At 52.2% G+C, this 24176-nt stretch overlaps 1 protein-coding gene and 1 long non-coding RNA gene across 4 annotated transcripts in view; one reads left to right on the forward strand and one right to left on the reverse strand.

The window, feature by feature from the left end:
* LOC310753655 lies at nt 1-2505 on the forward strand. Its single transcript, XR_014543428.1, has 2 exons — nt 1-2307; nt 2355-2505. It is a non-coding gene; the product is annotated as an uncharacterized lncRNA (long non-coding RNA).
* A 1441-nt stretch (nt 2506-3946) lies between these two features.
* Nucleotides 3947-24176, reverse strand: part of FBN3 (fibrillin 3) — a 156253-nt gene continuing 136023 nt past the window's right edge. For all 3 annotated transcript variants that reach the window (XM_083594312.1, XM_083594314.1, XM_083594313.1), the window contains 10 exons: nt 23211-23336; nt 20852-21058; nt 18792-18917; nt 16615-16737; nt 13333-13449; nt 12069-12197; nt 11233-11352; nt 9546-9777; nt 6323-6494; nt 3947-5637 (listed from right to left, as the gene is read on the reverse strand). In XM_083594312.1, the coding sequence (XP_083450438.1) occupies nt 5263-5637; nt 6323-6494; nt 9546-9777; nt 11233-11352; nt 12069-12197; nt 13333-13449; nt 16615-16737; nt 18792-18917; nt 20852-21058; nt 23211-23336 (1727 nt within the window). In that variant the 3' untranslated portion in view covers nt 3947-5262. The remainder of the gene's footprint in view (nt 5638-6322; nt 6495-9545; nt 9778-11232; nt 11353-12068; nt 12198-13332; nt 13450-16614; nt 16738-18791; nt 18918-20851; nt 21059-23210; nt 23337-24176) is intronic.

Below are 24176 nucleotides of genomic sequence, written 5' to 3' on the forward strand. Positions count from 1 at the left end.
TGATGCAAAGGACACGAGTGGCACTGTGGGTTAAACCACAGAGCCTAGGACTTGCCGATCAGAAGGTCGGCGGTTCGAATCCCCGCAACGACGGGGTGAGCTCCCGTTGCTCGGTCCCTGCTCCTGCCAACCTAGCACTTCAAAATCACGTCAAAGTGCAAGTAGATAAATAGGTACCGCTCCGGCGGGAAGGCAAACGGCGTTTCCGTGCGCTGCTCTGGTTCGCCAGAAGCGGCTTAGTCATGCTGGCCACATGACCCGGAAGCTGTACGCCGGCTCCCTCGGCCAATAAAGTGAGATGAGCGCCGCAACCCCAGAGTCGGCCACGACTGGACCTAATGGTCAGGGGTCCCTTTACCTTTACCGCGTCAGACCAACACGGCTACTTACCTGAATCTAGAACTCAGGCAAATTGGTCACGATTTGGCAATGGCGGCTCTGCTCCTAGACTGTTGCCCAGAATCTGCTTTTCTACAATGATCCTTAATTTTCCTGAGTTCCCCCACCCCCACCACCCCAGCGCACCTATTTGTTTTTCTCCGTTAGTAATGTTGCTAGCTGATTCATGTACCCCCAAGGCCATTCCATCTCCTCCAACATTTCTCCGATGAAAATAGAGAGAAGCAGGATGTTCCGGGGTCAAATCAGAAACCGGGACGGCTTCTGTAAATCTGAGACTGGTCCCTGGAAAATAGAGACACGACTGGACCTAATGGTCAGGGGTCCCTTTACCTTTAAGCAAGTGCATGGACGCACCCCCCCATCTTAAGAGCCTGTTTTAGAGATGTCAAGTCCAAGCGTTTGGGAAACAAGGAGAGCGCCACAGACCTTTAACCCAAAATAACTTTATTGCTGCCGTCGCTCATGATACAAAATGAAAAAGTCGGGCCCCCCCAGGCGGCCGGGTCTCGGTCTCAGTGCCGTGTGCGGCCGACCCCTCCCCTGCTCCCCCTCCGCCGGTGCACGGAAGGAAAGTCACGGTCGTTGTGCGGAGGAGATCAGGACCACAACTCTGCACACGCAAACACCGCGCCCCTTGGCTAATGGATTACCATCATCATCAATAATAATAATAATAATATTAATAAGAATCGGAGGGAGGGGGAAAAGCACCATTTGGCAAAACCCAAAAACAAGTACGGAAGACGAAACGAGGCAGGAAAGATTGGTTATGAGAGAGGATGTCGTGTTGAGAAGTCCGGCTCCCCAAGCCCGCCATGGACTGAGCTGGGGAGGTCCAGGGGTTTCAAGTTTTAAAGGAGCCCAAGTCCACCTCCGGACACCCATATTTTTTAAACAACAAAGGGAGGGAAGGAACGGGAAAGATCCAGAACGGACCAGCACCGGCCACCTCCTCCTAGGACAGACCTTCTCGACCTGTGGGTCCCCATATGTCGTTGAACTACAACTCCCATCATCCCTAGTTAGCAAGGCCAGAGCTCAGGGATGATGGGAGTTGTAGTCCAACAACATCTGGGGACCCACAGGTTGAGAACCGCTGTCCTAGGGGATTCTCCCCTCCAGTAATGCCCCAACTTGAGCTCCGTTCCAACAGGGGTGGGTGAACCTGTCAGTTTCCGTTCCCCTCTCTCTTTCCCCCCAATCTTAAATCCAGTTCTCCACATTTCTGCAGCCATTTGCAACTTCCTTTCTTTTTTAAGCCCCCTCGTGAAAAGTCACGAGCATTTCGGTGCAAATTTCTCACACCTAGCTTTGCCCATCATTTTGATTAACAGGCGCGTTTTCGAAAGCGCTTCCCCTTAATGTGAAGTGGGGTTTGGTTTGTTGCTGCTGTTTTGGCTGTTTCCGCCTAATCGCGTGCATATTTGCACACACGATTTGCCTGGAGAACGGTTGCAAAATTCGGAGAAGCGCGGATTTCAAAGGATGGCCCTGCTTCGGTTCACGTTATTGGCGCTCACTGAGATGCAAATGGAATTGAAATTTCTTCCCTTACCCCACATCCCTAGGCCTGTGTGGACCTCAGGAGACCTAACGGAGGGAAGGCAGAGGTGACAATTGAAGAGGTGTCAAGCAGTCAGAGGGCGCGCACAAAAGGGGAAAAAGAAAACCTGAGCAAGATTGCACCCCTAGAACTCCGAATCGGAGAACGGCCGCTGTTTCAGGTCCGGTTTTTGCGGCAACGAATTAAAATAGCTGCAGCATTGCCATGGCAAAACCTTAAGCAGGTGTTTCGCAACCTTGCTCCTGCACCCTCAAATCCACGCAGACTGACATGGCTGGGGGGCTTTGTGAATGAATTTTGTGAATGAATTTTGTGAATGCATGAATTTGTGAATGAATTTTGTAAATGAATGAATTTGTGAGTGAATTTTGTGAATGAATTTTGTGAGTGAATGAATTTTGTGAATGAATCAATTCGCATTTGTGTGCCCCCTGCCATCGCTGTATGGCAGCCGTTATTTATACCCATTATTCCGCTGAGGCACATTGAGGTTCCTGAGGCATCAGAGGGAGATTCTTGCTGGAAGAGGAGGAGGAAGAGGAACCCCCCCCCCAAATGAAAAATATAGCTGCATAAGAAGATGGTGCCCTTTGGCACTTCCGGGTTAACGCCTGAGTCTGTCGGTCTCCATCTAGGGGGTCTGTGCCGGGCACAAGCATGTCAGGGGCTAGGGGTGGGGGCAGAGGCCTTGCGGGTGGCGTGGGGGGGGGGTCTTCTGACCCCTCTTGGAGCCACGTTTCCCACTACAAATTCAGTAACCCTGCTCTGAAGCAGGTGGCCGCAGGGAGGGAGGCTAGCAGTAGGTGGCGCCAGAGGCAAGAGGCAGAGCCCATGGGACGTGGAGCCAAGCCCAGACTGGCAGCAAGGAGGCAGGCAAGTTGAGGCTGGCTGGGGGCGGACTGAGATTGGCGGATAAGGCCCCCCTCATTTGCTCAGATGGGGCACACCACGAGACAGTGAGAGTCCTTGACACCCTCCTTCCTTATATTAGGCCACTGTTGCTAGTTTCTCATCGGGTGCGTTCGCAGGTAAGCCTTAAAGCTGCGCAATCGCACGGAAGGGTTCAGGTCAGCTTTCTCCAATCCTGGTTCCCCCTAGATGTTTCGTACTACAACTCCCACAGCTTCTGCCAAGTGTCCGAAATGGTTCCCATTATCCCCCATATTATTTCGCGTTGGCAATCGGACACTGACCTAAGCAGCAGCAGCAGCAACAGAGAGGTCACATTTGCACCATGCGCTCAAAGCACACTTCCTGGGAACTGTAGTTCACCCCCCACCGAGCCGCAGATCCCAGCACCCTCAACTGACTACGGTTCCTAGGATTCTCTCTGTGTGTTTTAAACGTGTTTTGGACGGTTGAGAGCACAACCAGAGCCACAAAATAAGATTTAAGCCCTGTGCGAGAGGTTGCTTGAGCCTGGGATAGCTCAGTTGGCAGAGCACGAGGCTCTTCAACTCAGGGTCTTGGATTCGAGTCCTACCTTGGGCAAAAGATTCCTGCATTGCAAGGGGGTTGGACTAGATGACCCTGATGGTCCCCTTCCAACTCTACAATTCTAGGATTATTTGACTTGCCAGGGGCCTAATTCACGTTTCACCTCAACCCCAGGGGAGTACAATAATGCTAACCTACCCTAAAGGGCTGTTGTGAGGTTTCACTGAGATAACGTACGTGAAGCATCTTGAAAACTCGCTTCCCCTGTCTAAATGCAAAAAAAATATTCTTTGTAGATGGTTTCTGGGAGTCCAGGAATGCTCCTGATGAGGGCATCAGTGGGGTTCGGTGCCTGCCCCTGCTCAAAGCCTTGTCTGGCTCAGTTGGTTAGACCTTGGTGCGAATCACGCCAAGGCTGCAGGTTTGATCCCCGCATGGATATTCCCCCCTACGTATTCCTGCATTGCAGGGGGGGTTGGCCTAGATCAGGCATGGCCAAGCTTGGCCCTCTGGCTGTTTTGGAACTACAGCTCCCATCATCCCTAGCTAACAGTGGTCAGGGATGATGGGAACTGTAGTCCCAAAACAGCTGGAGGGCCAAGTTTGGCCATGCCTGGCCTAGATGATCTTCAGAGACCCTTCCAACTTATGATCTATGAAGTCTGCTCCCTTGTTTCCACCCAGGACACAACGGCTATATGATTTCTTTCCACCCACCTTTATTTCGACAGACCCCTGGTAACTTCTACCCAAGTTAGGGAGCAGATAATATTAACTTCTCTCTGCTGTGTGACATCTAGCGCTCTCTGCGTTAAGGAAACAGATGGAGGCGTGTTAAACTCCCTCAATTTAGGGGCCTGGTGTGACTCTCGCTCACAATGCGTGTCACATTTTCAAACTGGTCCCTACCACGCAAGAACAACTGGCCCCCCGTTTGCAAACTCTTCCCTTTCCGCAGAGGGTCGAACACATTCCTTGCTGCGGAGGTAATGAGGAAATTGTTTCCCTTGCTGCGCAATGCACATGGCTGCTGTTCAATTAACTCTAGTGCATGCCAGCTCTGCAGGGGTGACACAGATCATACATCTAACGCTTAAGAGCAGCTGCGTTAGGTCCAGTTAGGTTTAAAGCAGGCAATATGCAGTGCCGAGGGAAGGAGAGAAGCTCTCAACATCCGCCCCTCGCCCAGGTATGTGACTCCAAGATGCACGGAAACACAGCAGCTCTGCCTCTTCGCTTTGGTCCCCATAAGTGGCGCAATGCACTTCAATGTTGTCCAAGGAACTCTAGTGCACTTTGGAGGACCCTGCAGAGGTTGGATCTGGTGCAGGCCTGGCTGCCTTTCCCCAACCGCTGCCGACAGGCGAAGCACCCACACACAAAACCCCGGAGTCCAGTGTAATAGCGGGCCGGACGCAAAGTGGAGACCGGAAGCTGCCATTCCCTTCCGACGCGAAGGGAGGTGAATAAGTCCTCAGTGCTCGCAGAAGAGGAGGAGGAGGGCCACTGGGATGCCAAGGCGAGGCGTGAAACGGGGGGGGACCCAAGGCGAGCAAGGGAGGGGGGCTTCCTCGCCTGCCGGGTCCGGACCACTGCCGTTCCCTGGAGGCTGTCTTCCGTGGGGCAGGAGGTGGTGGCAGTGGCGAGAACAGCCCTCTGAAAAACGTTTTTGTTTTGGAGAGCAGGATTTGTTGTGGTCCAGATCGGGGGCTGCCCTGAAGCCCTCCCATCACGGCAGCAAGGTTTGGGGGGGTACCGGCGCAAGGGGGGGAGAGGCGCAGATTCTCCCGGGGTGTGTCGTTGGTGGTGCGCAGCCTGAGCCCTTGGCTTCATTGGTGTGTCTCTCGGGAAGGGCAGGGTTAAAAGAGGCGGAGCTGCAACCTCATTTTGAGGGCCTCGCCCAGCTCCCCGGCAAGGTAGTCGTGATCCTTCAGGGCTTCCAGGTGTTGCAGTTCGCGCTTGCGGTAAAGCGGGACGCTGATGATCTCCAGCTGGTAGGTGCCGGGCAATGCCCGCTTGCGCGCCAGGTGGAGAAAGCTGAGCCCGTCTTGCTGGTGGATGTGGAAGTGACCCGCCTCGTTCCCCTGGGCGATGACGTAGCGGACGTGGTTCTCCAGCGGCGCCACGGCCGGCAGCAGCTCCAGGATGTGCTCCTTGTGGCCCAGGCCGGAGAGGTTGAGAGCCACCACCACTGGTGAGGCCACATCGATGCTGGCCAAGCTGACGCCCGTTTTCTGCACGGTAGGGGAGGGAGGAAAAGGAGGAGAAGAGAGGTCAGAGGTGGGCCAGGGAGGGGCTATTTATTTCATAAAGTTCACGCAGAGCTCGGTTGTGGAAAAGATAAAGCAATGAAATTATTTGCATCGCAATATGTTCAATGTTTACTTTTGAAAAGAGCTGACAACGTGTTACTTTCGGCAGAGGCGCATGCGCAGAAGCGTCGAATCGCAACCTGCATGTGTGCAGATGCGCCGCTGCAGGTTGCAGCTGCTGCGGGTTGCGAACGTGCATCCTGCACGGATCACGTTCGCAACCCGAGCATCCAGTGTACAGCGGCACCTCGATTTTTGAACGTCTCTGAAGTCAAACGTTTCGGCTTTCGAACGCCGAAAACCAGGAAATAACTGCTTCGGTTTTTGATCACTTTTCAAATGTGCCATGCAGCTTCCGTATTGAGTTTTCCAGAAGTAAACGCTTCCAGAAGTAAATGCTTCGGTTTTCGAACGTTTCAGAAGTCGAACGGTCTTCCGGAACGGATCATGAAAACCGAGGTACGCTGTATCTGCAATATTCCTCGGGTGCCAGTTCCACTTTGGAAGCAAGAGCAGGCGAGTTTGGGAAGCCCCAAGAGCATCTCTGCTCAGCTATGAGGTGCCCCATCTCTCTCCCTCCACCCGCCAGCTTCCCCTCCCCAAATACCTGGTGCTCGTTGGTGTCATTGACGCTCCTCCGGTGACGCCCTCTCTTGGGGTAGCCGTTGATCTTGCACTCGTAACAGGCTTCGGGCGACAGCAGATTCTCCTCATCTTCCTCCTCCAGGGGCGCTGGGAGGTAAGCTTCCTTGCCAAATCCTAGCCCCGATACACAGTGCCTGCAGTTCAAAAAGCAAGCAAGCAACAGAGAGGGGATTGTCAGGGACCATAGCTGTCAACTTACAGATTTGAAAATAAGGGAAAAGCAGCCAAAATAAGGGATTTTCCAAGCACAGATATGTTCGACTTCTGAGCCCCTCCGAGCCAAAGGCAGAAAGCCCAGCCAGCAGCCAAACGAAGCCTCAAGCGGTGGTTCCCACAGCGCAGCAACCTGGCAAAGGGGATGCAGCAAGGAAAACCACCGTCACCTCTCCGCTGGGAAGCGCTGAGCAAAGGCGAGTCCCCAGGCAACGCGGCCGATTTGATTGGCAAGCTCCACCCCCCAGTCATTCTTAAACTCCTTACTGGGTGAATAGCGCAGCCAAGCAACACAGTTGGAGCCTCCCTCCTCCCTGGCCGGCAGGGAGGGAGGAAGAGGAGCTGCTTCCTTTGAAACCCGGGAAATTTAAGGGACATCATCAATAAGGGACAGCAGCAGGACACAGCGCTGGGATAAGGGACTGTCCCGCCAAATAAGGGACGGCTGACAGCTATGTCAGGGACTCACACTCGCTTCCGTCTTTCCAAACCGTGCTTTTCTGAACAGCGAGGCGGTCCCACCATTTAAAGTAAGGGCGAGTTGACAGGGTGTAACTCTCTTGAACAAACTGTGCATTAAACAGCTTCTCATCCCCTGACATTTGTCAGCTGGGGTCCCCCCGGCGGTGTCTCAGAAAGGCCTGCAAATATTTGGATAGAAAACACCGACGTTGCGAGGCAGCAGAAGGCAGGCTGGGCTTTCCCACTGAAATCAGGACAGCCTCGTCTTGTCAGAAGTCTTTTTATTTAGGTGTTTATTTAAGTGTTAACAAGGAAGATTATGTTTTTCTATGTAAGTAAAACTGTTTTTTCTTTCCTTTTGTAATTTCTTTCTTCTTTCTTAATTGCTTTCCCCCCTTTAGTTTTCTTTTTGTAATATGAGATTGTAAATTTGTTGTAAATTCCTTGTATATGTGTGTAATTTAAATTAATAAAGATGATTAAAAAAAAGAGAAAAGAAATCAGGGCAGCCAAAAGAAGCGCATAAACTAGAAGTGAATGTAAAACGAAAGTGAAACTAAAGCAATGCCTATGAAACGGACATTGAAATGTTTTCCAGGCATGCCCAGCTCCTTCAACCATTCCTCATAAGGCTTGGTTTCCAGACCAAAAGCTGAACATGAGTCAAGAGTGTGATGCAGCAGCAAAAAAGGCGAATGCTATTCTTGACTGCATCAACATAAGTGTCCAGATGTAATAGTCCCGCTCTGTTCTGCCGTTGTCAGACCCTGCCTGGAGTTCTGTGTCCAGTTCTGGGCACCACAATTTAAAAAGGAGATTGACAAGCTGGAAGGTGTGCAGAGGAGGGCGATCGGGGTGAAACCGGGTCTGGAAATCAAAACTGATGAGGAACGGTTGAAGGACCTGGGTATGTTTAGCCTGGAGAAGAGGAGACTGAGAGGGAGATATTGTGATGGCCTGGGACTTGGGCTTGGACTCGGACCCAGAGGAGTCTCAGTCCGCACCGGATCCTTTGCCTCAGGTGGCATCTGAACCTAGTCTGGGGCCTGATTCTGAAGAGCCCCATTCTGCACAGGTTTCCCTGCAGCAAGCACCAGCTGGGCCGAGTCAGGGGCCTGAGCCTGCCCTGGCTCCAGATGTGGGGATGACCTCGTTGCCTTCAGCTGGGCCATCACTTACAGCTGCTCCACTACCGGTTGGGTCAGGGGAGGCAGAGGTGGCCCCTGGGTCTAGTAACCCACTGACGTCTCCCGAGCTGCAGAGACTAAGGTCTGAGAGAAGGAGAGACCTGAGTACTCACAGGAGGAGTGCTCACCTTCGGGCGAGACAGGGAGGTGAGTCGCCGGGGGAATCAGGACCGGCCGTTACCCCGACAGAGATAAAAGGCTGCTGGACCCTGCCCCAGGTTGCAGGAGCTACGTTGCTGTTTGCCAGAACCTGCCTGAGATCCTGTACTTGACCTTGCCTGGTTTCCTGCCTTGGCCCTGTCGGACTGACTCCTTGCTGAACCCTTGGATTCAGGACTGGACCTGGACCGCGTTACTCGGGTTACCCCCGGGCCCAGCACAGATATTTGAGCCATCTTCCAATATCTCAAGGGCTGTCATACGGAAGAGGGAGCAAGCTTGTTTTCTCCCGCGCTGGAGGGCGGGACCCGAAGCAATGGATTCAAATGGCAAGGAAGGAGATGAAGGCTAAACTTCAGGAAGAACTTTCTGACAGCAAGTGGAACAAACAGCCTTGAAAGACAGTGAACTCTCCTTCCTTGGGGGCCTTCTGTGATGGCCATCTGTCCTGGATGCTTTAGCTGAGATTCCTACATTGCAGGGGGTTGGACTGGATGACCCTCGGGATCCCTTCCAAATCAACAATTCTGTGGTTCTAGGACGCGGGTGGTGCTGTGGGTTAAACCACAGAGCCTTGGGCTTGCTGATCAGAAGGTTGGCGGTTCGAATCCCCGCAATGACGGGGTGAGCTCCTGTTGCTCGGTCCCTGCTCCTGCCAACCTAGCAGTTTGAAAGCACACCACTGCAAGTAGATAAATAGGTACCACTCCGGCGGGAAGGTAAACGGCGTTTCCGTGCGCTGCTCTGGTTCGCCAGAAGCGGCTTAGTCATGCTGGCCACATGACCCGGAAGCTGTACGCCGGCTCCCTCAGCCAATAAAGCGAGATGAGCACCGCAACCACAGAGTCGGTCACAACTGGACCTAATGGTCAGGGGTCCCTTTACCTTTAGGTCCACTTCAGTTTCCCCCCTTTCCCCCAAACCACTTCAGCTCCCATCATTATTATGTCCCTGGTGGGTTCCCCCTACCGCTCCCCTTCGCTGGGCCCATCCCTGACATTGATCTTCGATCATTGTATGATGGAGCACATTGCAAGACCCCTCGGCCCTCCATTTGGAGGGGCTAAGGTCGGAGGAAGCCAAACCCAGCCCCCAAACACTCCCGCTTGTAGGTCCAATTGTTTTGCTCCGCGAATCGGAGGCTGCCGGCGTTGCTGAACTTACCCCTGCCCTGCCCGGAAGTACCCGGTGGGGCATCCGCACAAGTAGCCGCCTTCTGTGTTGGAGCAGCCGTAGCTACAGGGGCTCCCGCCCGCGGCGCATTCGTTCACATCCTGGCAGCCCCCAAAGGCCTGGTCGAAGTCAAAGCCGGACGGGCAGATGCATTTGAAGCTTCCCAGGGTATTGTAGCAGGAGGCTGAGCCGCAGGCCGTGGAGCTGGAGCACTCGTTCTCGTCTGTGGCCGAAAGGGTGGTTATACGGCTGGTTATACAAGGGCCCCTTGACCCAGGACCTTCTGGCAGGGCCGGCCCGCACATCAGGCGAACCGAGGCATCCGCCTTTGGGGCCAGATTCCAAGGGGCACCGTCAGAGAAGTGGTGAGCAATGGACAAAACCTTGCCAGAACCTGGAAGCTGCTGCTACAAGACTTCGGCAGGAGTGGCACCTTCCGGTTTTGCCTCAGGCGGCGAAACTGGTTGGGCAGGCCCTGTTTTCTGCACACCAAGCAGGTGCTCTCTGATGATACTAATACGACTGGTACAATTGTTTTAATGTTTCATGGTTTATTACGTTTTTGTATATGCTGGAAGCCACTCATCAGATGAGTGGGGTATGATGATGATGATAACGATTACCACATGGGAGAGACTACGGAAGGTTTGGCATTTACTGCATGTTATACTTTGAAAAGGGACGCGGGTGGCGCAGTGGTCTAAACCACAGAGCCTAGGACTTGCCGATCAGAAGGTCGGCAGTTCGAATCCTCGTGACGGGGTGAGCTCCCGTTGCTCGGTCCCTGCTCCTGCCCACCTAGCAGTTCAAAAGCACACAGTGCAAGTAGATAAATAGGTACTGCTCTGGTGGGAAGGTAAATGGCGTTTCCGTGCGCTGCTCTGGTTCGCCAAAAGCAGCTTAGTCCTGCTGGCCACATGACCCGGAAGCTGTACGCCGGCTCCCTCGGCCAATAAAGCGAGATGAGCACCACAACCCCAGAGTCGTCCGCGACAGGACCTAACGGTCAGGGGTCCCTTTACCTTTATACTTTGAAAGACAACTAGATGAAAATAATATTTAGGTGGTACTTAACACTGCTTGAACTAGCAAAAATGTCTAAAAATATGCCAAACACATGTTGGAAAATAATAATAATAGTAATAATAATAATTTTAATTTATTTTATCTTAACAAAACAGCAACAAACACCAGAACATCTATTATTATTATTATTATTATTACTACTACGCTTATGTTTGGTATAGTATGTTGTTTGTTATTCTTCTTAGTACCCGGCCCATCTGACTGGATTGCCCCAGCCACTCTGGGTTGCTCCCAATACATACAAAAACACCACAAAACATCAAACTTTTAAAACTTCCCTATACAGGGCTGCCTTCAGATGTCTTCTAAAAGTCTGGTAGTTGTTGTTCTCTTTGACATCTGGTGGGAGGGCGTTCCACAGGGAGGGTGCCACCACCGAGAAGGCCCTCTGCCTGATTCCCTGTAACTTTACTTCTTGCAGTGGGGGAAACTGCCAGAAGACCCTCAGAGCTGGACCTCAGTTTCCGGGCTGAACGATGGGCGTGGAGACGCTCCTTCAGGGCTACAGGGCCGAGGGGGCAGTTAGGGCTTTCAAGGTGTGTTGAGCCTCCCTTATCGTCCCTTTCCACCCAGCCCCCAGTGGTTCTCTTACCTACACACTGATTCCACTGATAATGCTGGACGTATCCCTGGGGGCAGCCGCAGCGGTACCCTCCCAGGACGTTCTGGCACCCGTGTTGGCACCGGTGGTTCCCATCACATTCGTCGACATCTGCGCACCGAGAAGGGAGAGAGAGAGATCATGTTTTAGGTGGGGAAAATCATAGACTCATAGGCATGGGTAGGCAAACTAAGGCCTGGGGGCCAGATCCGGCCCAATCGCCTTCTAAATCCGGCCCGCGGACGGTCTGGGAATCAGTGTGCTTTTACATGAGTAGAATGTGTGCTTTTATTTATTTATTTTATGCTATATTTTCAACTCGCGGGTGGCACTGTGGGTTAAACCACAGAGCCTAGGACTTGCCGATCAGAAGGTCGCCGGTTCGAATCCCCACGATGGAGTGAGCTCCCGTTGCTCGGTCCCTGCTCCTGCCAACCTAGCAGTTCGAAAGCACATCAAAGTGCAAGTAGATAAAGAGGTACCACTCCGGCGGGAAGGTAAACGGCGTTTCCGTGCGCTGCTCTGGTTCGCCAGAAGCGGCTTAGTCCTGCTGGCCACATGACCCGGAAGCTGTACGCCGGCTCCCTTGGCCAATAAAGCGAGATGAGCACCGCAACCCCAGAGTCGGTCACGACTGGACCTAATGGTTAGGGGTCCCTTTACCTTTACCTTTACCTTTATATTTTCAACTCCTTTTCTTATGCTCCGTAGCATGGAATTTTCTTTGTTTCCCCTGGAGTTTGGGTTGGCTTAGCATGGGGAAAACGGGTCTAGCTTTGTGTGTTATTGCCATGGGATTTTAGACCATTCCCTGTGTCTGCACATACCTTCGCAACTACTTCCAGAGGTGTCGAGGGCAAACCCTTTCTGACACTCGCAGTTGTAGCTCCCAGGGGTGTTTAGGCACTGCCCTTTGACCCCGCACAAGGTGGGCTGTGCTGTGCACTCGTTGTTATCTGCAGGAGGAGAAGGGGGGGCAAAGCAGAGAGATCTCGTGAACAACAACAAAAAAAAGTATTAGCCCCATCTATAGTAGACATTAAAGGGATGCAGGTGGCGCTGTGGGTTAAACCACAGAGCCTAGGGCTTGCCTATCAGAAGGCTGGCGGTTCGAATCCCTGCGACAGGGTGAGCTCCCGTTGCTCGGCCCCTGCTCCTGCCAACCTAGCAGTTCGAAAGCACCTCAAAGTGCAAGTAGATAAATAGGTACCACTCCGGCGGGAAAGTAAACAGCGTTTCCGTGCGCTGCTCTGGTTTGCCAGAAGCGGCTTAGTCCTGCTGGCCACATGACACGGAAGCTGTACGCCGGCTCCCTCGGCCAATAAAGCGAGATGAGCGCCGCAACCCCAGAGTCGGCCACGACTGGACCTATTGGTCAGGGCCCCCTTTACCTTTACTTTAGAGTAGACACAAGCACAGTTCAACAACGCCCCCGTATTGGCGAAATTGCAAAGGGCTGCCAAACTGGACGGCAGCGTGGTGGCTTTGTTACGGAGCGTGCGGCTTGGCTCGCTTGCCCAAGATATATGTTTTCCTAGTAAGCACCTTTGTGCATTGCTTACGCTGCTGGCCTGTGGGTGCAGTGCCTTGCAGAGGTCGCATTACAGGGTGGCAGCAGGTGAATGGACCTGAAGCCAGCAGGGGGCAGATAAAAAGGTCAAAGGTAAAGGACCCCTGGATGGTTACCGTATTTTTTGCTCCATAAGACGCACCAGACCACAAGACGCACCTAGTTTTTGGAGGAGGAAAACAAGAAAAAATATATTCTGAATCTCAGAAGCCAGAACAGCAAGAGGGATGGCTGCGCAGTGAAAGCAGCGATCCCTCTTGCTGTCCTGGCTTCTGGGACAGCTGCGCAGCCTGCATTCGCTCCGTAAGACGCACACACATTTCCCCTGACTTTTTAGGAGGGAAAAGTGAGTCTTATAGAGCAAAAAATACGGTAAGTCCAGGAATCAGGTGGCTGAGGGGTGAACTACAGTCTACGTGCACATGTGTGCAATAGAGACCCTGCAAATTTATTTCTCTTTGTGAACTGGCATCCCCGGAAAGGTTCGCCCTTGCCTTTGGGAGAGCACATGGGGAACTCACCGATGCAGGAAGAATGGTGCTGGGTGAAACCAGGGGGGCACTTGCAGTTGAAGCCCCCGATGACGTTGACGCAGAGGAACTGGCAGTTGTGTTGCTTTGTGGAGCACTCGTCGAGGTCTGGATTCGTAAAGAAAACGAGCCGAGTTACGATATGCAATATATACAATATACGATATCTTTATTGTCATTGTCCCATGCAGAACAATGAAATTGAAAAACTACATAAAAACTACATAAAACATTCAAACCCCCCTAAAAACTCTGAACCCCATTTTTAAATACACTATACTATAGAGACCCCTTATGCTGCGTTTAGAACCAGAATTGCATTTGCGTAGAAACTGTTTCTCAGACGGCTAGTCCTGGCCCTTTTATAACCCTGTACCTTCTTCCAGAAGGCAGAAGCTGAAAGAGATCATTTCCGGGGAGCGCACTATCCTGCGCTATCTCTGCCGCTTTCTTATGGCACCTGGAAGCGTAGATTTGATCCAAGGTGGGAAGAGTGCACCCAATTATTCTCTCTGCAGTCTTTACAACCCTGGACAGCATTGTTTTTTCCCTGACCATGCAGCTCCCAAACCACACACACAGACCTTAAGTTAGTACGCTCTCCACAGTGCAATGGTAAAATGCCATCAACAGGTCCTTTGAGAGATTCTTTTTCCGGAGGAGTCTCAGAAAATATAACCTCTGCTGTGCTCTCTTCACCAGGTCTTTGCTCTTTTCTCCCCAGGTTAGGTCGTCTCTCAACTCCATTCCCAGAAACCGAAACACCGAGACCTGTTCCACGCACTTCCCCTCAATAATAAGTGGCTGAATATTCAATTTACATTTCCTAAAGTCCACAATGATCTCTTTTGTTTTCTTCAAGTTAAGGAGCAAGTTGTTTTTCCTGCACCACTCCCTCTCTGGTGTTATCGCCCTCACCCTACAGAGGCTGGGTTGAGGCGAGACTACAGAGGGACGAATCTGACAACTTCGCTACCTCTCAAGACTGGGAAAAGGACAACGAGGACACCCTAACAGTGACCAAGAGACTGATATTGATGAATGGATGGTACCCTTTAATGCAGAGGTTTTCAACCTTTTTGAGTTCATGGCTCCCTTGAATTTTCTTTCTGCGGCACCCCTGTGGGGCTCAGGAACCCAATTTTGTCCCCCCCTTGACTGCAGAGCTAGCAGCCCCTCACCCCTCTTCAAACACCCTCCTCTCCTCTCCCCTCTCCTTGGGAGTCCTCCGGGCAGCCGCTCCTGCAGCCCCTGGTCTCTGAGCTGCCCCGCAAAGAGAGACAGCTCCTTGCACCGGCCCACAGACATGTCTGCCCATTCCCAACAGCAAGGGCTGGCGGACTGGGCTCCCTCGCCCACTTGCTTGCTTACTCCGAGGTCGTCTCAGCTCCTGGCACCCAGCGCCCCCTGGCCAGCCCCAGAGGCACCATTCGCACGGGGAGCTTGCAGCCAGGGCTGCTGCAACAAAGAGCCGTGCAAGCCTTTGGGAGGCAGAGACGCTAGAGGGCATCAGAAGAAGGAGGGAAGGAAAGAGGGACAGAGGCCAGGGTTGCCCACGGCACCCCTGTGGGGCTCAGGAGCCCAGTTATGTCCCCCCTTGCCTGCAGAGCTGGCAGCCCCTCACCCCTTTTCGAACACCCTCCCTTGTGGAGCGTTCCCCCAGCCTCCTCTCTTCTCCCCTCTCCTGGGGAGTCCTCTGTGTCAGGAGCTCTTCCTACACTCGAGTAGGACCCTGGCAGAGGCACATGCCCGACTGGCATGTTCTCTCCCTCCTGGCCGATCGTTCGGGAGCTTCAAAAGCTTTCTTCTGCCCGAACATCACAGCGACCGATGCCAACCGACACCGGCACACTTAGGGATCCGTTGCACAGCTTGCGTAACAGACCTCAGCAACTCGGCATTTTGGCTAGTCTACTTTATTTACATATAAACACACACGGAGCACTGCAACATGGCTCCCTCTCTCTCTAGCATCAGACAGCAAAGAGAAAAAGAACAAAGGACAATAGTCCCACTTCATGGAACGCAGTAACACAAACATCCTGTCTCCGTCACTTCCCACTCTGTGGAGTCAAAACATACACTGTCATGTGATAGACAACAATCCCGTGACTGCAATCACGGAGCAGGAATTCTAACACTCTGGGCATCCGCTGTTGCCGCCACTGGTCTCTGACGAGTGGGTATGCCTTTTCCTAACTCGTAACTGCACTTTTGACAATCGTTGAATTGTAGATCTGGAAGGGAACCCGGCGATCATCTAGTCCAACCCCCTGGAATGCAGGAATCTCAGCTCAAGCACCCCTGACAGACAGCCATCCAACCTCTGCTTGAAAACCTCTCAGGAAGGAGAGTCCACAACCTCCCGAGGGAGACCGTTGCACTGTCGAAAAGCTCTTACTGTCAGAAAGTTCTTCCTGATGTTGAGTCTTGGGTTCAAGTCCTGCACCCCAGAGCAGGAGAACAACAGCTTGCTCTATCTTCCACATAACATATAATTTCTCACTCTGGCCATTCCTCACCTCACAGCGCCGGTGGTAGGTAGGTTACGCCGAGAGGCAGCGACTGGCCCCTGAGGTTCACAGCTGAGCGGGGATTTGAACCCTGGCTGTAGTCCGATGCTCTAACCACTACACCACACTGCTGCAAGAGTGCTTTAAAGGTAAGGTGTGCGTGTGGCCCATAGCTGTCAACTTACAGATTTGAAAATAAGGGATCAGCAGCCAAAATAAGGGATTTTCAGAGCACAGGTATGTTCGACTTCCGAGCCCCTCCGAGCCAAAGGCAGAAAGCCCAGCCAGCAGCCAAACGAAGCCTCAAGCGGTGGTTCCCACAGCGCAGTAACCCGGCAAAGGGGATGCAGCAAGGAAAACCACCGTCACCTCTCCGCTGGGAAGCGCTGAGCAAAGGCGAGTCCCCAGGCAAGGCGGCCGATTTGATTGGCACAAGGCATGCAAGCTCCACCCCCAGTCGTTCTTAGACTCCTTATTGGGTGAGCAACACAGCCAAGCAACACAGTTGGAGCCTCCCTCCTCCCTGGCCGGCAGGGAGGGAGGGAGAGGAGCTGCTTCCTTTGAAACCTGGGAAATTTAAGGGACATCATCAATAAGGGACAGCAGCAGGACACAGCGCTGGGATAAGGGACTTTCCTGCCAAATAAGGGACGGTTGACAGCTATGGTGTGGCCTGTTCCTAGGGCCTTCCAGAGGCAGCTGGGGTTTGCAAAGATCAAATCCATTTCGCACCCCAGCTTCTCCCCCAAATTTTAGTTACCTTTGCAGGTCTTCCCGTCTTCTTGCAGGATATAACCTCGCGGGCAGGAACACTGGAAACTTCCTTCCGTGTTCTTGCAGATGAAGTTGCATGGCTTGGGCGACTGGTTGCATTCGTCTAGGTCTACGGTGAAGCGAATATGATATAACAGCAATAATAATAATAATAATAATAATAATAATAATAATAATAATAATGCCCTGCCTTTCCCCCAGTCAGTTTCCAAAGTACAAAACCAACGACAAAACAGAAAAAGATGAAACCATAGAAACAGCAAAGTGCAATCAAACACCAATAGAATTAGTTGTACCTCGGAAGTTGAACGGAATCCTTTCTGGAAGACCGTTCGACTTCTAAAACGTTCAGAAACCAAGGCGCGGCTTCCGATTGGCTGCAAGAAGCTCCTGCAGCCAATCGGAAGCTGCGTCGGATGTTTGGGTGCCAAAGAACGTTCGCAAACCGGAACACTCGCTTCCGGATTTGCGGTGTTCGGGAGCCAAAGTGTTTGACTCGCAAGGCGTTCGACTTCCGAGGTACGGCTGTATATGAAAGACTCATGAAAAATACAGATAATAATAGCAATGAAAACATCGCAGCACCAGCCCTTTCCTTAAAAAGAGTCCGTTCCTAAAGGCATGTTGGAATAAAAAGGTGTTCAGCTCCTGGCTGGACAACAAAGAGGAAGCCTGTCTAACTTCTCTAGGCAGGGAGTTCCATAGTTCCCTGGGAGCAGCCACGACCGAGAAGGCCCTGTCCCGCATCCCCATTATTTTATTATTATTTTATCTAAATTGGCCAGCCGGACCTTTCACCAGCAGGCTCCAGGGTAAAGGTAAAGGTCCATTAGGTCCAGTCGTGGCCGACTCTGGGGTTGTGGCGCTCATCTCGCTTTATTGGCCGAGGGAGCCGGCGTACAGCTTCCGGGTCATGTGGCCAGCAGGACTAAGCCGCTTCTGGCGAACCAGGGCAGCGCACGGAAACACCGTTTACCTTCCCGCCGGAGCGGTACCTATTTATCTACTTGCACTTTGACGTGCTTTCGAACTGCTAGGTTGGCAGGAGCAGGGACCGAACAACGGCAGCTCACCCCGTCGAGGGGATTTGAACCGCCGACCTTCTGATTGGCAAGTCCTAGGCTCTGTGGTTTAACCCACAGCGCCACCCGCGTCCCTTAGGCTCCAGGGTGAGTTGCAACAATTCAAAATAGCTTAAAGAACTGGCCTCCAACTGAAAGCGCACATCTTGGGCGTCAGAGGACAGAGCAAAGAGGTGCCTTGCACTTCTGCTAATCCAGGCATAGGCAAACTCGGCCCTCCAGATGTTTTGGGACTACAACTCCCATCATCCCTAGCTAACAGGACCAGTGGTCAGGGATGATGGGAGTTGTAGTCCCAAAACATCTGGAGGGCCGAGTTTGCCTATGCCTGTTCTAATCCTTTCCTATCTCCTGCCCCCTATCTGGAGCCAGCCCCGTTTGAGACTGTTCAGAAGTGTTCGGTGTTGTTGGGAAGCTGTCATCGGCTGGCCAGATGCAGAGGAGTGGGGGGTGGACACCAGTTGGGGAACCCACAAGGGAAGAAGGCTCAGAGCCCAGGGAGTGGTGGTGGGTCCATGAGGAATGGTCAGAGGGAAAAGAGGGAGAAAACTGGAGGTGTCGGAAGCTGAAGGCGTAATAGGGTTTAGCGAGCAGGGAGATTCTGTGCCAGACAGCAGTGCAGAATTAGGGGCTGGAGAGGAGGGAGGCCAAGAGACAGAGATGAGGCAGGTGATGAATTCAGGGTGTCTCCCTCTCCTGCTGCAACCAGCTCCTCTCCCTCGTGGTCTCCCAGAACCAGAAGAGGGATGAAGAAGGAGGAGCAAAGGCAGGCAAGGAGCAGAAGTCTCAGATTGCTTGTGAGGGAACCGGCCGAGGAGGGGCCTTAGAGAGCCATGGGAAAGTCCTCATTGGGGAGAGTTGCTGTGATCACTAAGCCTGTTCTGGTTTCTTTGAGTGAAGATTTAACTTTGCAGCCACCTTGTGAGTTATCGCTGACCTGATCCTGACACCCACACATGGAGATGACTCTCAAATTGCCAGGGACTCCCTAGGAATCTGGTTTGTATTTTGTGGGTGCAGAGGGAAGGACAGCCTGGCTGCTGGCTCGAGCCAGGCTGCCTGCTTCCGCAAAAACCCTTACCCTGGCAAGACGTGCCGGTGATATCGTTGGTGTAGCCGAGCCGGCAATGGCAGCGGAACGAACCCATGCTGTTGATGCACTGGCCGTGTTTGCAGAGGTTGGGCAGCACTCTGCACTCGTCAATGTCTGCAGCGGGAGAGGAGAGGAGCCGATGGTTAGGATATGGTTACCAGATGTCCCCGTTTCCCCGCGACAGTCCCCGGATTTCCAAATCTGTCCCCGGACAAAATCCGTCCCCAGAATGTCCCCGGATTTCATTTAATGTCCCCGGATTTATATTTTAAGTGTTCTAGATTTATTAGTAATAATAATAAGAATAATAATTTTTATTTATACCCCGCCCTCCCCAGCCCTTTCATTTTTGGAGGGGGGAAGTGCGTCCTATAGAGCGAAAAATACAGTATGTCTCCTTGATTTTGCCTTATTCAAACTCCCCGAGATGTTCTGCAGCAAAAGCAAACCAAGGTTTACCGAGTGCGGCTTCAGCCACAACAAACTGTGGAGAAGCAGCGAAGAAAGAGCTTTGAATAATAATAATAATAATAATAATAATAATAATAATAATAATAATAATTATTATTATTATTTATACCCCGCCCTCCCCAGCCAAGGCCGGGCTCAAGGCGGCTAACAAGCAATAATAAAAACAAGTTGAATGAATACAACTTAAAAACAAGATTAAAATACAACATTAAAATATTGAAACATTAAAATATTAAAATGCAGCCTCATCACAGGAGGAGAAAGGAAAAAGAAAAAAGAAAGAGGGGGAGGAAATCAAATTGGCTCCAAGCCAAAGGCCAGGCGGAACAACTCTGTCTTACAGGCCCTGCGGAAAGAAATCAGATCCTGCAGGGCCCTGGTCTCATGAGGCAGAGCGTTCCACCAGGCCGGGGCCAGTGTTGAAAAGGCCCTGGCTCTGGTTGAGGCTAATCTAACTTCCTTAGGGCCCGGGACCTCTAGGGTGTTGCTATTTATGGGCCTTGAGGCTCTCCGTGGGGCATACCGGGAGAGGCAATCCCGTACGTAGGGAATGAATGTTGTGTGATTGGTTCAACGGCACAAGACACATCATATGGGGACTTCCGGCGAGGCAAAATGGCGGGCACCACGGCAGCGAGCAGCTCTTGAAGCCAGCCAGAGCCAACTGCACTACCAGGTTGGCTCCGGGCTGCTGGGGCTGTTGAGGCTGCCGCTGCCACTGCCACTGCCAAGGGGGAACCGGGGATGCCCGGCATGTCAACTGGGGGAACCGCTGACCACCCCCCCGCAACCCAAATCGAGCACGCCCAGCCACCCGGCGAACTGCCCGCAGAGGAGAAGATATAATAATAATAATAATAATTTATTATTTGTATCCCGCCCATCTGGCTGGATTTCCCCAGCCACTCTGGGCGGCATCCACAGAGACCAAAAATACACTAAAATGTCACACATTAAAAACTTCCCTGAACAGGGCTGCCTTCAGATGTCTTCTGAAGGTCAGGTAGTTGTTTATTGCTTTGACATCTGGTGGGAGGGCGTTCCACAGGGCGGGCGCCACCACCGAGAAGGCCCTCCGCCTGGTTCCCTGTAGCTTTGCGTCTCGCAATGAGGGAACCACCAGAAGGCCCTCGGTGCTGGACCTCAGCGTCCGGGCAGAACGATGGGGGTGGAGATGCTCCTTCAGGGATACCGCACCATTTAGGGCTTTAAAGGTCAACACCAACACTTTGAATTGTGCTCGGAAACGTCCTGGGAGCCAATGTAGGTCTTTCAAGACCGGTGTTATATGGTCTCGGCGGCCGCCCCCAGTCCCCAGTCTAGCTGCCGCATTCTGCATTAGTTGTAGTTTCTGGGTCACCTTCAAAGGTAGCCCGACTTTTTTAAAAACAACATTTTTTAATAATTTTTTTTCTCCTTTCAAAAAAAAAACAGTGCCCCCGGTTTCTTTGAAAAAAATCTGATAACCTTAGGTTAGGATCATCACCAATGCAAAGCCAGCTGCGGTCAGGGAGAGGGTGGGGTGGGGGCCTCAGAGACTTTGCCCACGGATCCTGCCCCCTGCTTGACAGGCTCACCTCTCCCGTCGGTTGCGTAGCCTGGCCCATGCGGGCACATTTTCTTGTATTGGGCAGTGGCAGGAAAGGGGCAGAGTTCGCACTGGGGTCCCCAGCCCCGCCCTCCGTTGCAGCAACACTCCGATTTCGTGACCTGGTGCCGGTTGGTCGAGGACATCTGGCACATGGTCTGCAGCACCTCGGTGAAACAGAATCCTTGGCGGGTGTCTGGGAAGGGGAGAGGAAGAGATCGGCAGTCAGTGGCGTAGCGGGGTGTGTGCCCCGGGCACAAAATTACCAGGAGCAAAAATTTCAAAAGGGGGGGGGGAACAGCACGCCCTCCGTCTGTGCCTCTCTCAAGAGTCAGGAAGTCCCTCAATTTCCACTCTTTCCCCCCTCCCCAAACCTTCCATCAGGTCAAAGGCACATATCTTGTTCGGCTGTTTATATTATTGTTTTGTTCCGTTTTCAAATTCTTCCGATGGCTGCTCTCCGCGTCAAACTGAAGTTGGAAAGGGAGAAATGGAGGGCGGGGGCTGGTCAAGGAGATGGGCGGGCTGCAATTGCCACGCCGGTGCCGTCACAGGTTGGTGGAACAATACCGGTCTTGTCCCGGGCACCGGCAACCCATGCTAGGCAACTGTAGGCCGTTAGCAGAGTGCGCCACCGAACCTGCAGTGGGACCAAACTCCAGGTGGGACGAGGGCTGGGGAGAGCCTGGGAGGGACCCAAGTGGTCCTCTAGTCCACCCCCCTGCTGTGCAGGAGTAGCTCGTATTTACTGGGGGCGGGTAAAACACAGAGAAAGAGAAAAACAGCTTTCTGTGCTGGTATTGTAATTCTTTATATAAACATATATTTAATGATATGGGTGTGGAATACAACACAGAAATCTTGACTGATGCACGTTCATGCCAGTCCTGCTTTCTTGTCATGTTTAATTCAACACACACATCTGGGAACGGGTAAAATTCCCAAATCCTAAATTTCTGCCACTTCATTCTACAGAAACACAGGTGAGCACTGATAAAATAGAATCATATACAGTGGTACCTCGGGTTACATACGCTTCAGGTTACATACGCTTCAGGTTACACACTCCGCTAACCCAGAAATAGTGCTTCAGGTTAAGAACTTTTCTTCAGGATGAGAACAGAAATCGGGCTCTGGCGGCGCGGTAGCAGCAGGAGGCCCCATTAGCTAAAGTGGTGCTTCAGGTTAAGAACAGTTTCAGGTTAAGTACGGACCTCCGGAACAAATTAAGTACTTAACCCGAGATACCACTGTAATTATACTACTACTACTATTACTACTACTAATTTATTTATACCCCGCCTATCTGGCTGGGTTTCCCCAGCCACTCTGGGTAGCACTCAACAGAACATTAAAAACAGAATAAAACTTCAAACATTAAAAACTTCCCTAAACAGGGCTGCCTTCAGATGTCTTCTAAAAGTCAGATAGTTGTTTCTTTCCTTGACATCTGATGGGAAGGCGCCACTACCGAGAAGGCCCTCTGCCTGGTTCCCTGTTACCTTTATAGAGCTGTTGGGTTTTTGTTTTTATTATGTATTTTGTGGTTTTATATCTTGATTGTATTATGTGAACCGCCCTGAGACTCCCAGGTATAGGGCGGTATATAAATTCAATTTTTTTTAAAAAAAAGGTCTAGCCCAACCCCCTATCTGGGATGCGGGTGGCGCTGTGGGTTAAACCACTGAGCCTAGGACTTGCCGATCAGAAGGTCGGCGGTTCGAATCCCCGCAATGACGGGGTGAGCTCCCGTTGCTCAGTCCCTGCTCCTGCCAACCTAGCAGTTCGAAAGCACGTCAAAGTGCAAGTAGATAAATAGGTACCGCTCCGGTGGGAAGGTAAACAGCGTTTCCGTGCGCTGCTCTGGTTTGTCAGAAGCAGCTTAGTCCTGCTGGCCACATGACCCGGAAGCTGTACGCCGGCTCCCTCGGCCAGTAAAGCGAGATGAGCGCCGCAACCCCAGAATCGGTTGCGACTGGACCTAATGGTCAGGGGTCCCTTTACCTTTACCTCAACCCCCTACAATGCTGCCTAATGGCACCAATGGGGGAGTGACGCTGATGGGTGGAGCCTCATTATGTCTGGCGGCTTAGAGGCGGAGCCTGATGGCACAGGGGGTGGAGCCAATGTCAAAAGCCTCTCACCCCTCCCAAATTTGCCTCTGCCCTCAATTCTCTCCCCTCAGGAAGAGGAGAAGGTCAAATTCCCCCAGCGCTTCCAACGCAACGCCTGTGAGCTGGAAACACAGCCAGGCTATCCTCTGACGACTGCAGCCGCGAGGCCACCACGAGACGACTGCAACCGAAAGCTCAAGAGGAAGCTGCTGGGCGAGAACCGTTATCGCTTACCAAGGCACTCGGTGCCGGAGGGGCTGCTCTGAAAGCCTTCGTTGCAGTCGCATTGGTAGCTGCCCACGGAATTGACGCAGCGCCCGTTGGGGCAAATCCCTGGCTTGGTCCGGCACTCGTTCTCATCTGAGGGTAGCAAGGAACAGAAGGAGGAGGTTAGAACTGGGTCAAAGAGTGAGCCTCACGTTTGTTATGGGCCGGTTCAGTGGCCACGAGGTTGAACTATACAGTGGTACCTCTGGATGCGAACGGGATCCGTTCCGGAGCCCCATTCGCATCCAGAAGCAAATGCAACCCGCGTCCACGGGTCACGATTTGCCACTTCTGCGCATGCGCGTGACATCATTTTGACCATCTGCGCATGCGCGAGCAGCAAAACCCGGAACTAACGCACTCCGTTACTTCCGGGTCGCCGCAGCACGCAACCCAAAAATACTTATCCCGAAGCTACTTCAACCCGAGGGATGACTGTACATCTGAGGGGCAAATTTACCGTATCTTTTGCTCTATAAGACTCACTTTTCCCCTCCTAAAAAGTAAGGGGAAATGTGTGTGCGTCCATAAGACGAATGGAGCGAATGCAGGCTGCGCTGCTATCCCAGAAGCCAGAACAGCAAGAGGGATTGCTGCCTTCGCTGCGCAGCGATCCCTCTTGCTGTTCTGGCTTCTGAGATTCAGAATATTTTTTTCTTGTTTTCCTGCTCCAAAAACTAGGTGCGTCTTATGGTCTGGTGCGTCTTATAGAGCGACAAATACAGTATCTCCTCAGGCGTCGAAGCACCACAAGGGGCCTGAAAACCTGACCCGACTTAACTCCACGCCACCTGTCTTTTGGAAAGAAGCACAGCTCCCACGACTCTATATGTACCAAATTATCAAAGGTTTTTCACCAAAGCCAGACTAAACGTCTTTCCTTCTGCAGTGTTGGCTGGCAGGTTGAGAGGAGTTCCCTACCAGGACAGACTT

The sequence above is a fragment of the Podarcis filfolensis genome, assembly GCF_964270895.1.
Source record: "Podarcis filfolensis genome assembly, chromosome: 18".
In the NCBI taxonomy this organism is placed as follows: Eukaryota; Metazoa; Chordata; class Lepidosauria; order Squamata; family Lacertidae; genus Podarcis; species Podarcis filfolensis.